This window comes from Sus scrofa, chromosome X, assembly GCF_000003025.6.
Source record: "Sus scrofa isolate TJ Tabasco breed Duroc chromosome X, Sscrofa11.1, whole genome shotgun sequence".
Lineage (NCBI taxonomy): Eukaryota > Metazoa > Chordata > Mammalia > Artiodactyla > Suidae > Sus > Sus scrofa.
Window position 1 is genome coordinate 41,770,929 of NC_010461.5, and position 14,554 is coordinate 41,785,482.

The following is a 14,554-nucleotide window of genomic DNA, read 5'->3' on the forward strand; positions in this document are numbered from 1 at the left end:
CACATTTTCAGTCCCTTTAATTAGGTGCTCTGAGAGAAGGGCAGAATGGCAGACAGGAGATAAAGAAAGAGGTGCTTCTTAAGCCTCTCTCGGCCCCAGGTCAGTCCTCATCCTCCGGCAGCTGGATCTTGTTGGGGTCGAAGCAGTTGGATTCCATGAGGGGGAGGCCGTTGGCCTCTCGGTATTTCACGAGCCTCTCAGCTTCCCGGCGGGCCCACTCCTGCATCCTGGAGGCAGCAGCGTGGGGGTAGACTTGAGGGAGCCTCCATGGACACCAATCCCCATCTTAGCTCCCATTGCTGCACAGGGACAGGATTCCTGACAGTCTCTTTAAAGCTCCACCCCTGCCTCTGCCCCCACCCACCCCACTCTCTTGGACACCCCATGCACCTGTAGTCAGGCAGATAAGCCACAAAGGTGCTGCCAAGGACCAAGACGATGGAGAAGCCAAAGAAGAAGACGACCCGCATGTTCCAGAGGTCCACAATGGGGTCCTTGTCATAACCGTGGGAATCTGGGTTCTGAGGCAAAGAGAAGAAGAGGTCAATGAAGGCTTCCTGCCACTCCACAAAGCAGTATAACCCGATCTCCAATTTCACCTTGGACCAAGCTCCTCCCTCCCTTCCTAAATTCCTCTCTATTCTTAGGATTTGTCAAGCTCCTTCCCACCACAGGGCCTTTGCACTTGCTCTTTCCTCTGCTGGGAAAGCTTTTCCCGCCGACCTAGCTGTGGCTGGATCTGCCTCCTCAATCAAGGTTTTGGCTTCATCATCGCTCCCCTCAGGAGGCATTTCCTAGTCACCTTGTCTATTAAGTTGAGCTAGAGCAAACTGACATTTTTAACAGGTCAAAAATTATTGAATATTGGCAATTTCCTATGGCTCAAACTAATAAAATAACTCCCTACCCCAAGTCACTATCCATTCACTTATCTTGCTTAACAGTCTTTCTAGCATTTACTTGTTTGCCAAAGCAGTATAGCCCCCAAATCCTCTGATCACATTATCTTATATTATTGATTGCATACTTTATATCACTGGGTTTTTTTTCTTTTTTATCTTTTTGCCTTTTCTAGGGCCGCTCCCACGGCATGTGGAGGCTCCCAGGCTAGGGGTCCAATCAGAGCTGTAGCTGCTGGTCTACACCACAGCCACAGCAACTTGGGATCCGAGCCACGTCTTCGACCTACACCACAGCCCACAGCAACACCGGATCCTTAACCCACTGAGTAAGGCCAAGGATCGAACCTGCACCCTCATGGTTCCTAGTCGGATTCGTTAACCACTGAGCCACGACAGGAATTCCTCTATATCACTGTTTTCTAATATTCTATACATTTATTTTCCCTGTTCTCTGCTATCATGTATGCTCTGTGAAAGCAAGGGCTTTATCTAACTCCCATGTGGCTGAATCCCTAGCACCCTGAACTTAGCCTGGCACACAGCAGGCCTTCAATACATATTTACAGAATTAATATATAAATGAATAAGCATCCTACAGAGCCAAGCTCCTCAACCAAAGGTTAGTATTGATGAAGCATCTATCACGTGCCAGGCCTTTTCACAAGCACAAACTGCACAATATCCTGGTAAGGTGGAAAGTGGCAAGAATAATTAACAGCTTCTAATGGTGAGTACTTAATAAGTGCCAATTGCTGTTCTGAGCACTCTGACTCATTTAATTACACGAGGCAGGTGTAATATTTTATTTTTTAGAAAGTGTCCTAATACTTTCCCCATCTTTCAAAGAAACTGAAGCACCAAGGGGTTAAGCTACTCGCCCAAGGTCACATATGTAAGTAACTATCAGGGCCTGTATTCCAACTCAGGCATTCTGATTTCAGTCTCTGCTAACAGGATAGCACAGCAGACCTGATTCTGCCACACATTCAGTTAAGTGAGCTTGGAGGAGTCACTTAACACCTTCATGCTTCAGTTTCCTCATCTGCAGAATGGGTATATTAATAGTACCTACCTCGAAATAGGGCTGTTTTGAGGATTAAATAAGTTAATATTATAAAGTGTTTCGAACACCTGAGCAAGGACCGTATCAGTGTTTAATATTATTGCTGTTATGGTATACTGCTCATTTCAGGTTTGATATCTGTCTGGAAAATAAGGTCAGTCTCGCCTCTGGCCCTGAACCGAAGGTTATCAGGGGACAAAGGAGGAAAAGGAGCTAGAAAGAACTCCCAAATCTTTGAGGATTTTGCCAGCTGCGCAATCCTCAGCCGACTAAGTACGTCCTCTACGGCGCCCCGTCCGCAGGTCCCCGATTGACCCTTGCGGCGTCCCGTTTCCCCTCCCTCTCACCTTCTCATAGAGGTTTTCGTCCTCCGGATCTGGGTCCTCCTGCAAGCGTATAGTCGGTTCCGGCGGCCGCTTTCCCACCAGAGCGGACGGGGCGATCACAGCCCTGGAGGAGCCGGACTCCCAGCGAACACGGGCAGCCGGGAGCCCTCGCGTCGCCGCTGCTGCTAAAAGGCGGCGAGCGCACAAACCTAACACCCCGGCCGCCATGACAGCTCGTTCTGCAGGCTCGCGGGGGCGGGGACGGAAATGTGACTCTGCGCAGCTGCAGTTGGGCCTGAGCGCGAGAATTGTCGCTCCGCCCCCGCCGCACTAAATAGGTCCCGAGTTGGGATTTTGTTTTCAAACGTCCTCTTTCCCTCCCTCTGTCATGGCCTCACGGGAGCAACCAGCTTCCTATCTTCTCGGTCAGGCTGTGGAATTTCTGGCCGAAAAGGCTGCTTATTTTCTTGACGAGAAGAAAACGGTGACACTTGGGTGGATGCAGTCCCCAACCAATCTCGAGGAGAGTTCCCGTGCCCTTTGGCGAGAGGGGCGGAGCTTCCGCTGGTCTTTCATCTTCCTAGGAAGCCGAGCTTCTAAAAAGCGGGCCTCGCCGGATTGGCCAATAGCTACTCTTTTTCTCGACTTGCGGGCGTTCGCACGGGGAGCGGGGTGGTGGCATGCGCTTGCCAATCAGAGCAGGCCAGGGCTGGCCCACGAAGGACGGCGACCAATAGACGGGGCCGGCCAGAGCGCGCTCCCTTAGTAGGTGGATGGTGGTCGAAGCGCCGGCTCCCTTCTCGTCGTCGCCATTTTGTGCTGGTGATCGCGGCCGGCTGGGAGTAGGCGGCAGTGAGTTGCCCGGGGAGGGCAGCGCGCCTGGGCGCTCCTTCCCTCCCCAGTCCTCCGCCCTTCCGCATTCAGCCTCGGACTGGGTCGTTGCGCGGACCGGCTCCGGCTGAGCTGGGAGAGTTGGAGGAGGTGGCGGCGGGCCGAGGTGATGTCCGGGAGCCCTCCCTTGACAGCCCGGGCCGAGAAGGTGAGCGTCGACGCTGGTCGTGGGGGCGGAGGTAAGGGACCGGGGGCGGGGGTGGGGGGGGGAACGCGTAGAGGAGGCGCGAGGGCGAACTGCGGGCGGCAGGTTTGGGTTTTCGTGCAGAACCCCCGATGCTCACACGGTCTGTGCTCGGGAGGGGGTGTCTTTTTTTGTTGTTGTTTTTTGTTTTTCTCCTTTTGAGAGCAGAGGCGCGTGCGCGATTGGGACACAGGATGGGTGCACGCGGGTTGGGGGAAGGGAGGGACGGATGGGAGTGGGTTACTGTGGCTTAGTGTGTCTGCGACGCCGAACTTTATCCGTGGGAGGCGAGTGTCTGCGACTTTGGTTTTTATCTATAGGAAGTGTGCTGTCTGCTCTCCTGTGTGACTTTGGTACTTACCTATCCACGGGGAAGTGTTTGGTGGCTCTGGTCCTTATTCTTGAGTGGGGGAGGAGGGAGAACGTATGACTGGGGTCTCTATCCTCGGATCGTGTGTCCGTAACCCTGGTCCTTATCCATGGGGAGGGGTCCTTATCCCAGAAAGTCTTCTTACAACTGGCCCTAATCCACTTACTGGGTGGGAGGAAGTGCAAGGAACGTGTGTAAGACTTAGTGTCCCTTCTTTGCGGGGGTGGGGGGTGGGGGAAGAGGGTGTTTCGTATCTGTTACTCTGACGCTCATCCTGTGAAAGGGGGCCTCAGTGGATGATTATGGCTTGTATTTACCCTGGATTCCTGTCTGTGATTTTGGCCCCTAGTTATTCGGGGCTTGACTCTGTTGAGTTTGTTCCCTATCTGTTGTGGATACCAGTGTATAACCCTGGCTCCTTTGCCAGATCTAAAGGGTTTTGTGTCCGGCTCTCATCCACTGGAGCCCCTGGTCGTGATTCTAACTCTTAGCCATCCGGGAGCGGGTAGCGCTGGTTCTCTGTGGCTTGAGGAGGAAGAGAAAATCGGTGTGAGTGTATCCGCGGAGGAAAGGTGTAGTGGCAACCTAGTTTGGGGCAGGTGCTGTTACCACCTGGCTTTGCCTGAGTCTTGTTCAGAGGGTGGGGCCTAAAGATTCCGGGATACTTTGTGGTGACCCCTGGCCTGGTCTCAAGGCTCTCAGGCCTTCCTTAGTTCTCACCGGAGCCTGAGGGTTGGGTAAAGTGACTGCCCATACGTCCCGGAGGAATAACACATCGGTTCAGAACAGGCTCCGAAAGGACTCGTTTTGCTTCTGAACAACTCGGGTCCAGAGCTCTGGGGAGGGAGCCCCCTTGGGGGACCTGGCTGTGCATAAGAGACAGGGCTCAGGGCTGAGCCAGTTGCGGTGCGGAGCCAAAACTGTGTTGGCCAGGAGCCTAGGGAGGCGGCAGCTGTGTCATTGCCAAGTTAGCCCCGTCACCCCCTGAGCCTTTCGTGGTCTCCTGCCGTGTCAGAGTGGGCAGCCAGCGTCTTTGGGGGAGGATGAAATATTCCCTGGAGGCTCGCGGATGGTAGCCTGGTGGGTGCCTGGGACCCCTGTTGTGGTGTCTTGCCCCGATGTCTAATGTGCCTGATCTGAGACAAGTCACCCAGCACTGAGAGCCCACTCTCCCCTGCTGCCCGCCCGGGCAGATAGCTCTGGGCTTGAACTTGTCTACCAGTCTCCAATGGCAGAGCCCTGATCACAGACAGCATGGGTGGCGCCACTGGGTCTCTCTGCGAGATGCTCCCCCTCTGCTGAAGGCTATGCTGTGTCTAGGGTGGCGGGCTCTAGCTTCACGTTTGTGGGGAAAGAAAGGAAGGAGCAAGCCAAACAGGGACTGCCTTCCTGCTCTGGTCCCCAGGAGTATTTCGAGTTGGGAAACAACATCGCTGGGCTCAGGGACAGCAGAGAGCCTTGAAAAGGTTTTTTCAAGGAACCCGTCTCTGCCTCAACTGCCTTGACCCCTTTCTTCCTTCTCCTCTCCCTAGAGTCCCTGCAGGAGGCATCGCCCAGGCTGGCAGATCATGGTGGCAGCAGCGGGGGTGGCTGGGAAGTGAAACGGAGCCAGCGGCTGAGGAGGGGCCCCAGCAGCCCCCGCAGGCCGTATCAGGACATGGAGTATGAAAGACGGTGAGTTACCCACTCCTACCCCTTCCAAGCAGCCTAGGCTTGTCCTTGTGTGCGAACTGACCCAGGAAAGCGCTGGGAGGGGGCTTCCGGGCAGGGGGAAGGAAAAAAAAAAACAGCACAGCAGATGATTGGTTTCTTTTCAGCAGATGTTTATTTGGCACTTGTGAGCCAGAACTTGCGCTAGGCTCTGAGAGTGCATTGGTGAATGAGATAGATAAGATTGCAGCCTTTGGAGTTCCTGTTGTGGCTCAGCAGGTTAAGAACCCAACATAGTGTCCATGAGGATGTGGGTTGAATCCCTGGCCTCTCTCAGTGGGTTAAGGATCCAGCGTTGCCAAGCTGCAGTGTAGGTCGCAGATGTGGCTCAGATCTGGGGTGGCTGTGGTGTAGGCCAGCAGCTATAGCTCCCTAGCCTGGGAACCTCCATATGCTGCAGATGTGTGGCCATAAAAACAACAAAAATAGGATTGCAGCCTTCTCCTTACTTAGGGTCTCACAGGGGATATTACACAGTTACAGATGATTACAAAACAGCTTGATTGGTGTCGTGTTTGGTTACAGGGTGGGAAGGGATCAAGAGAAAGGGAGGAATGGAGGCTGATGCCCAGGTTTCCAGTCTGGTTGACCCAGATAGGTATATGGTGCCATCCACTAAGATGTGGACAGCCCCTGCAGGAAGAGAGGCGTAGGTGGGTGGCAGGTGGGTGGTGGGTTGTAAGTGCCTGTGGATTCTCAGGGGAAAGGTGTGGGCTGTAGCTTTGGGTTTGAGGGATGGATGGGAGTGGTGCCTTCAGAATCAGGAATTGCCCAGGTCAAGTATGGGGCAAGCCAGGTCAGCAGGTAGAACTCAGCACTGCATTTTTAAGATCTGGGATTCAGGGACAGGGTGGGTTGAAGTTGGTGTGATATTTATCTTGGAATGGGACACTCTCGGATAGTTATTTTTAAACTCTGGTATGAACAAGAAACAGTTGGGACACTTGGTAAAATACAGAGATCCCTTTTAATGTCTTACAGAGGGTTTCTTCTACCTTTTAAAAACTGTAGAATTATAGTATCTCATTTTCTGAAAACTGAGCCCAAATTCTAGATGTGGTCATCATCAGTCTTTGTTTCAGAATATCTTTTGAAAGGCATTCAATTTTGGGTGGTATTCACTGGAAGCGCTCTGTGGCAATTTCTTAGTTTGTGTAGGTAACATACTTGCTTCAGACTTTATTACCAAATAAAACCACTGACTTTCTTTTGGCTTTTAAAGGACCCCAAGTGCAAAGGTTTGAGTTAATCATAGTTTTTCACCTCAAGGTAGGCTTCTATCATAGGTTGGTACAAGACCTTATATTTATTTTTTCCTTTTTATTTGCAATTCCCATAGCTGTAGGCAGCTGCTCTGTTGTGTTTGAAATGTACCTTCCAAAATATGTAGTGTTGTTTTCAGTGTCTGTGTTTTCAATTTACACAAATGGTAGAGTGCTACAGTCTTCATTCTGTTTCCTGAACTTTGTACTACTCAGCACTGCGTTTTTAAGATCTGTCTGTATGTATGTTAGTTGCCATATGTATGTTAGTTTTTTGCTTCTAATTGGTCCCAGGGACACCCTGAGGTGTGCCTACTGCCTTTTATTTAGCCATTCCCCAAGGCTCTATACCTGTTCTTAATTTTGGTGTGCTGAAAATCATCACTTTCTTTTCTTTTTTTCTTTTGCTTTTTTTAGGGCTGCACTTGAGGCATATGGAGGTTCCCAGGCTAGGGGTCTAATCAGAGCTACAGCTGCTGGCCACAGCCACAGCCATGCAGGATCCAAACCTCGTCTGCCACCTACACCACAACTCACGGCCACGCTAGATCCTTAACCCACTGAGTGAGGCAGGGATCGAACTCGCAACCTCACGGTTCCTAGTTGGATTCATTTCTGCTGTGCCATGATGGGAGCTCCTGAAAATGATCACTTTTTCATCTTACAGTCTATCCTTTCAGAATCTTCTCTGTTCCTACCTCTGGATCACACAAAGGTTATTCTCTGTAGTTCTGCCTTTTGCACTCAGGTCTTTAAATCCATCTAGAGTCCACTTTTGAATATGGTATAAGGTAGGTTCTGGTTTTATTTTCCTCCAAATGGTGAGCAGTTTTCCCAGTATCACCCCTGAAATAGTCCGTTCTTTCTTTATTAATTTGCAGTACCTCTCATTTCAAGTTCCTTCATGTACATGGATCTGTCTTGAATGATCTGATTCATTTCAGTGATCTGTTCTTCAGAGTTGATCTAGCCATTTGCAGAGCCTTATGTAAAAAGCTTATCAAGTCCTTCAGAAAATTCAAGAATTTTGATTGAGATTGTATTGAATTTTATTAATTTGAGGAGAATTGTCATCTTTGTAAGCAGTCATCCAAGAGCTGTATGGTAAATATTTTGGAGTTCATTTAAAGGCCGTAAATCTGAATAAACTAAAAATACAAGTCTTGGGTGTTCTTTTTTAATTGATGTGTAGACGATGTACAATACTTTTTAAGTTTCAAGGGTACAGCATAGTGATAATTTTTTAAAGATTATTTATAGTTATTATAAAATACTGGCTATGAACTCTACTGTACACCACAGCCTTGTATCTTACTTGTGTTATATATAGTAATTTGTACCTCTTAATGCCCTACCTCTATCTCGCCCTCCCCTTTCCTCTTCCCCCTGGTAACCACTAGTTCTCTTTATCTGGGATTCTGTTTCTTTTTTGTTACATTGACTAGTTTGTTAATTTTTAGATTCCATGTAGGCGATATCAGAATTTTCTTTCTCTGACTTATTTCACTTAGCATAATACCCTCCAAGTCCATCCATGTTGTTGCAAATGGCAAAATTTCATTCTTTTAATGGCTGAGCAGTATTCCTGTGTGCGTGTGTGTCTGTATGTATATATACACACGTGCACATACATATATACTGTATCTTCTTTATCCATTCATCTGTTGTTGGACACTTAGGTTGCTTCCAACCTAAATAATGTAAATAATGCTGCTGTGGGGGTGCATGTACCTTTTCTTTTCTTTTTTTTTTTTTTTTTTTTTTTTGTCTTTTTGCTATTTCTTGGGCCGCTCCCGTGGCATATGGAAGCTCCCAGGCTAGGGGTCAAATCGGAGCTGTAGCCACCAGCCTATGCCAGAGCCACAGCAACGCGGGATCCGAGCCGCGTCTGCAACCTACACCACAGCTCACGGCAACGCCGGATCGTTAACCCACTGAGCAAGGGCAGGGACCGAACCCGCAACCTCATGGTTCCTAGTTGAATTCGTTAACCACTGCGCCACGACGGGAACTCCCCTCCCTCCCTTTTTTTTTTTTTTGCATGTACCTTTTCAAATTAGCGTTTTTGTTTTTTTCAGATAGATACTCAGGAGTGGAATTGCTGGGTCATGTGGTAGTTCTAGTTTTAGTTTTTGAGGAGCCTCCAGACTGTTTTCCGTAGTGGCTGCACCAACTTATATTCCCACCCACAGTACACCGAGGATTCCCTTCTTCTCCACATCCTCACCAGCATTTGTGATTTGTAGACTTTGTGATGATAGCTGTTTTGATGATTGTGAAGTGATATGCCATCGTTTTGCTTTTCATTTCTCTTACTAGTTAACAATGTGAAGCATCTCTTCCTGTGCCTGTTAGCTGTCTGTATGTTTTTGGGAAAATGTTCAGGTCTTCTGCCCATTTTTTGATGGTTGCTTTTTTTTTTTTTGATGTTGAGTTGTATGAGCTGTTTATATATTTTGGAAATTAACCCTTTATTGGTCATATCATTTGCAAATATATTTCCTGTTCAGTAGGTCATCGTTTTGTTCTGCTGATGGTTTTCGTTGTTGTGCAAAAGCTTTTGGGTTTAATCTGGACATTTATTCTTTAAGGTAATTCCTAGGTGCTTCAGTAGTTTTTATTGACATCTTGTTTTTTGTATTTTCCAAGCTAGTATTTCCTGGGCTGGAGGAAAGCTTTTGATTTTTGTAAGTTATCTTATTCCTGCTGTGTTCTCTTTGTTATTATTTCTAATCATTCATTGTTGGTTTTGATGGTCTTTCTAAGTAGTTGGTCGTGTTGTGTACAAACCAATCCTGGCTCTTCTGATTTCTTTTTCCCCACAGTGTTGATCAGGACTTTTGGTACCATGTTAAGTAGTATCAGTGATGCTGGTTAAGATTCATTGTAATTAAGAATCACAAATTAAAATTCATTTTGGCAGATTGTAACAGAAAATCCAAAGAATAACGGCTTAAACAATATAGTTGTTTTCTTTCCCATAAAGGACATCTGCAGATAAGCAGTCAGCCCAAGCCCAGGCCTGATAAACAGCCCCTTTTGCTTAACCATCAAGTGTAATGTGTACTGTAGGCTTTTTGTCTTATTTTATTTTTAGGGCCACACCCGTGGCATAGGGAAGTTCCCAGGCTAGGAGTCAAATCTGAGCTGCAGCTGTCGCCTACACCACAGCACAGCAACACCAGACCTGACCTGTATCTGCAGTGTACACCACAGCTCACAGCAATGCCGGATCCTTAACCCACTGAGCAAGGCCAGGGATTGAACCCATGTTCTCATGAATACTGGTCAGGTTCGTTACCACTGAGCCGCAATGGGAACCCCAACTGTAGGCTTTTAGAATGTAGTCTTTAATAAGTCAAGAAAATTCTCTAATCTGAGTTTGCTAAGACTGATCAGAAACTAATATTGAAGTTTGTAATTACATGCTTTTTTCCCTCTTTTGTTAGCAACTTTATAAATTGCATTAAATTTGCATCCTTTATATTCTTGAGAATCCCTTCTTGATCATGGTATGTATGTATGTGTTTATACCTTCTTATTTTGGAAAAACTTCAAATTTACAAAAAAAAAGGAGTTCCCGTCGTGGAACAGAGGTTAACGAATCTGACTAGGAACCATGAGGTTGCGGATTCGGTCCCTGCCCTTGCTCAGTGGGTTAACAATCCGGCGTTGCCATGAGCTGTGGTGTAGGTTGCAGATGTGGCTCGGATCCTGCGTTGGCTGTGGCTCTGGCGTAGGCCGGTGGCTACAGCTCCGATTCAACCCCTAGCCTGGGAACCTCCATATGCTGCGGGAGCGGCCCAAAGAAATAGCAAAAAGACCAAAAAAAAAAAAAAATCACAAGTATGGAGTTCCCATCATGGCGCAGTGGTTAACGAACCCAACTGGTATCCATGAGGATGCAGGTTCGATCCCTGGCCTTGTTCAGCGGGTTAAGGATCCAGCGTTGCCATGAGCTGTGGTGTAGGTCACAGATGCAGCTCGGATCCAGCGTTGCTGTGACTGTGGTGTAGACCAGCAGCTGTAGCTCTGATTTGACCCCGAGCCAGGGAACTTCCATATGTCACGAGTGTGGACCTAAAAAGACAGAAAATTACAAGTGCAATCCTCTACCCAGAATCACTAATTGTAAGCATTTTTGCCACATTTGATTTACCAACCTTCAAACCTACTCCTCCCTCCCTCCCCACTTCTTCTCCCCTCTTTCTTCCTCCCTCCTCCCTCCCCTCTACCCCCCTCCCCTCTCTATATATACCATTTTTTTCTGAATCATTTGAGTTAGTGGAAGACCTGACCCTTAAGTACTACAGCACGTGTGTCCTAAGACCAAAGGGTACTTATCCAATATCAGGAAATTTAACATAGATACAGTACTTTTGTCTTTCAAGTCTACATTCAGATGTCATCACTTGTCCTTTGTAGGTTTTTTTCCCTAATCCGGTGTCTAATATAAAGATCACACATCTCATTGAACTACTTCAGTTTTTTAGTTTCCTTTAATCTGGAATAGTTATTCAGTCTTTGTCTGTTATGACCTTGGTATGTTTTAAAAATACATGTCAGTTTGGTAGCTGGTTTTCCAATTTGGGTTTTTTTTCTTTTTTTTTTTCCTTCACTTTTTAGGGCTGAACCCGCAGCGTATGGAAGTTGCCAGATTAGGGGTCAAATCGGAGCTGCAACTGCTGGCCTACACCCCAGCCACAGCAACACGGAATCCAAGCCGTGTCTGCAACCTATACCACAGCTCACGGCAACACTGGAACTGCAACCCACTTAGTGAGGCCAAGGATTGAACCCACAACCTCATGGATACTAGTTGGATTCGTTTCCATTGCACAGCAATGGGAACGCCTCAGTTTGGGTTTTTCTAATGTTTACTCATGAATTTTTGGCAAAAAAATCATTAAAATAATGTTATGTATACTTTTTTAAAACAGTGTTATCTTTGCTTAGATACTTGTTTTGTTTAGGATATTTGCACCCATGTTCATCAGTGATGTGATCCTATAATTTCCTTTTTTTTAGTATTTATCTGGCATTGAGTCAGGGTAGCCTCATGACATGAATTGGGCAGCTTTTGCTATTTCTCTTTATTGGAGAAACTCACATAAGAATCATGTCCCTTGAAATCTTGGTAAAACTCACCTTTCAAAGGGCCTGGGTTTTTTATTGTAATTTTATCTACTTCTGCCAATTTTAGCATTTTGTTTTCCAGAAATATACACATTTTGTGGAGTTCTTTTTCTTTTTGGTCATCTTTATAGTATGTAATAATATGTGTGGTAGGGCTTCTGTCCCCCTCATTAGTCTTTGTTTTAAACAGAATTTCCCTGACTCTTCTAAGTTGTTTCCTGTCCTTTGCTCTTAACAGTGCTGCCACTGAATACTGTTTCTTTTCTGTATGTGTGCAAGTATATCTTCTCTTGAGTGTGAGTGACTTGCTTCTAAAGGATAGATTGTAAGGGTAAAAGAAACTTTACAGTGGAGGAGTTCCCGTCATGGCTCAGTGGTTAACGAATCTGACTAGGAACCATGAGGTTGCAGGTTCGATCCCTGGCCTCACTCAGTGGGTTAAGGATCGGGCGTTGCCATGAGCTGTGGTGTAGGTCGCAGACGCAGCTGGGATCCCGTGTTGCTGTGGCTCTGGCGTAGGCCAATGGCTACAGCTCCGATTCGACCCCTAGCCTGGGAACATCCGTTTGCCACAGGAGCGGCCCTAGAAAAGGGAAAAAGACAGAAAGAAAAGAAACTTTACAGTGGAAAAACCTGGTGGATCCCCCCATAACTAGATGACCAAGGTCAGCATCACGGTGGAAGTCATGTTGATATAGCATGCACCTGCCATCTGATGTGATCAGAAGGGCAACTCCTGTCTCTTGTATTCGACAAAATACCTGACCAGTACCCGCTGGATCCGAGCTGCATCTGCTGCCTACACCACAGCTCACGGCATCACTGGATCCTTAACCCACTGAGCAAGGCCAGGGATTGAACTCATGTCGTCATGTATACTGGTCGGGTTCATTACTGCTGAGCCGCAATAGGAACTCCCCATGACCAGAACTCTTAAAAATTCTGTCACGGTTGTAGGGGGAAAAGAAAAAAAGACAAGATTGAGAAACTTTCACAGCCCAGAGGAGACTAAAGGGCTATGATGACTAAATGCAATGTGGTATCTTGGATTCAGTCCTGGAACAGAAAGAGGATAATAGTGGAAAAACTGGTGAAATCCTAAGAAAGTATGTAGTTCAGTTAACTTTCTAGTTTTGGCAAATGTACCATGGTTCTCTTAACATTAGGAGAAGCTAGGTGAAAGGTGTGAGAATTCTGTTATCTTTGAACTTTTCTGTAAATCTAAAATGATCATTTCTTAAAATAAGTTTGACTTTATCAAGATTAGAAACTGTTGTACATCAAAAAATGCTGTTCAAAAAAAAAAAAATGAAAAGACGGAGTTCCTTGTGGCACAGTGGGTTAAGGATCCGGTCTTGTCTGCAGAGGATCGGCTGCTGCTGTGCTGAGGGTTTGATCCCTGGCCCGGGAACTTCCACGTAATGTGAAGCAGGCAAAATAAAAGAATGAAAAGATAACCCATAGAATGGTAGAATGTATTTGCAAATCATGTATCTGATAAAGGGTTAACACCTAGGATATATAAAGAACTAAACAGCAACAGAGAAACCCAATTCAAAAATGAGCAAAAGTGAGTTCCCATTGTGGCTCAGCAGGTTAAGGAACTGATGTTGTCCCTGTGAGGATGCAGGTTCGATCCCTGACCTCACTCATTGGGTTAAGGATCCACTGTTGCCACAGGCTGCAGCACTGGTCACAGATGAGGCTTGGATCTGGTGTTGCTGTGGCTGTGGTGTAGGCTGGCAGCTGCAGCTCCAATTTGACCCCTGGCCCGGGAATTTCTGTATGCCTCAGGTGTGGGTGTAAAAAGAAGGAAAAAAAGGCAAGGGACTTGAATAGATATTTCTCCAAAAATGGTACACAAATGGCCAATCGGCACATGTAAAGATGCGTATTAACAAGTGTATGCAGAGAAATTGGAAGCGGTGGCTGGTGGGGATGTAAAATAGCTGCTGTGGCACACTGTTAGGCAGTTCCTCAAACAATTAAATATAGGGTTATCCTGTGATTCAGCAGTTCCACTCCTGGGTATATACCCAAAGGCCCTGAAAGCAGGCACTCAAACAGAGACTTGTACACTAGTGTTCATAGCATCATTCATAGTATCAAAAAGCACCGGTAGGTGGAAACAGCCCGGGTGTCCATCAGCCGATGGGGTATATACCATACATGCATATATCGCCATGAAAAATATGATTCCGATACATTTTACACCATGGTTGACCCTTGAAACCATTCTGCTAAGTGAAATAAGCTAGACGCAGAGGGCCAAGTGTTACATAATTCTACTATGAGATACCTGGAAGAGGCAAACTCAGAGACAGAAAGTAGAATAGAAGTTGTGGGGCCAGCATGGAGTTAGCGTTTAATAAGTGTGGAATTTCTGTTTGGGGTGATGAAAAGTTTCTGGAAATAGATGGTGATGGTTGCACAACATGGTGGGTGTACTTTGTGCCACAGCGTTGTAAACTTCAAAATGGTAACATTTTTGTTATTTATTATCACAGTAAAAATAGTTTAGAAAAAATATACAGAAATAAATTTTAAGCATTATAAAAATGATTTATCCGGTATAGTTTTAATTTTCATCTTGAATTGTGAGTGAGGTAGAGCATCTTTTCAAATATAAACCATCTGCGTAGTTGACCCTCGAACGACACAGGTTCGGACTGTGCAGGTCCACTGATAATTCAGATGTTTTTCAATATTA

At 46.6% G+C, this 14,554-nt stretch overlaps 2 protein-coding genes across 20 annotated transcripts in view; one reads left to right on the forward strand and one right to left on the reverse strand.

The window, feature by feature from the left end:
- NDUFB11 (NADH:ubiquinone oxidoreductase subunit B11) lies at positions 1–2,951 on the reverse strand. Of its 2 annotated transcripts, XM_003135056.4 has the most exons (3): positions 2,313–2,951; positions 391–521; positions 1–227 (listed from the first exon to the last, which is right to left on the reverse strand). In XM_003135056.4, the coding sequence occupies exons 1-3, from the start codon at positions 2,517–2,519 to the stop codon at positions 101–103; spliced, it is 465 nt and encodes a 154-aa protein (XP_003135104.1). In that variant the 5' UTR covers positions 2,520–2,951; the 3' UTR covers positions 1–100. The 2 variants fall into 2 exon arrangements, with proteins under 2 accessions (XP_003135104.1, XP_020936066.1); XM_021080407.1 differs by having other exon boundaries at positions 1–521; positions 2,313–2,550.
- The window catches only part of RBM10 (RNA binding motif protein 10), a 30,425-nt gene continuing 18,174 nt past the window's right edge, over positions 2,304–14,554 (forward strand). For 11 of the 18 annotated variants that reach the window (XM_021080358.1, XM_021080362.1, XM_021080360.1 and 8 more), the window contains exons 1-2: positions 2,970–3,361; positions 5,269–5,410. In XM_021080358.1, coding sequence (XP_020936017.1) covers positions 3,292–3,361; positions 5,269–5,410 — 212 coding nt within the window. In that variant the 5' untranslated portion in view covers positions 2,970–3,291. Of the gene's footprint in view, positions 3,362–5,268; positions 5,411–14,554 lie in introns of all 18 variants that reach the window. The other 7 variants (XM_021080366.1, XM_021080372.1, XM_021080368.1 and 4 more) reach the window with 6 other exon arrangements.

Coding starts and splice junctions, on each gene's coding strand:
- NDUFB11 (XM_021080407.1), bottom strand. CDS start 2,519: ATGGCGGCCGGGGTGTTAGGTTTGTGCGCTCGCCGCCTTTTAGCAGCA. Junction 522..2,312: donor ACGAAAACCTCTATGAGAAG/GTGAGAGGGAGG, acceptor TCTTTGCCTCAG/AACCCAGATTCCCACGGTTA.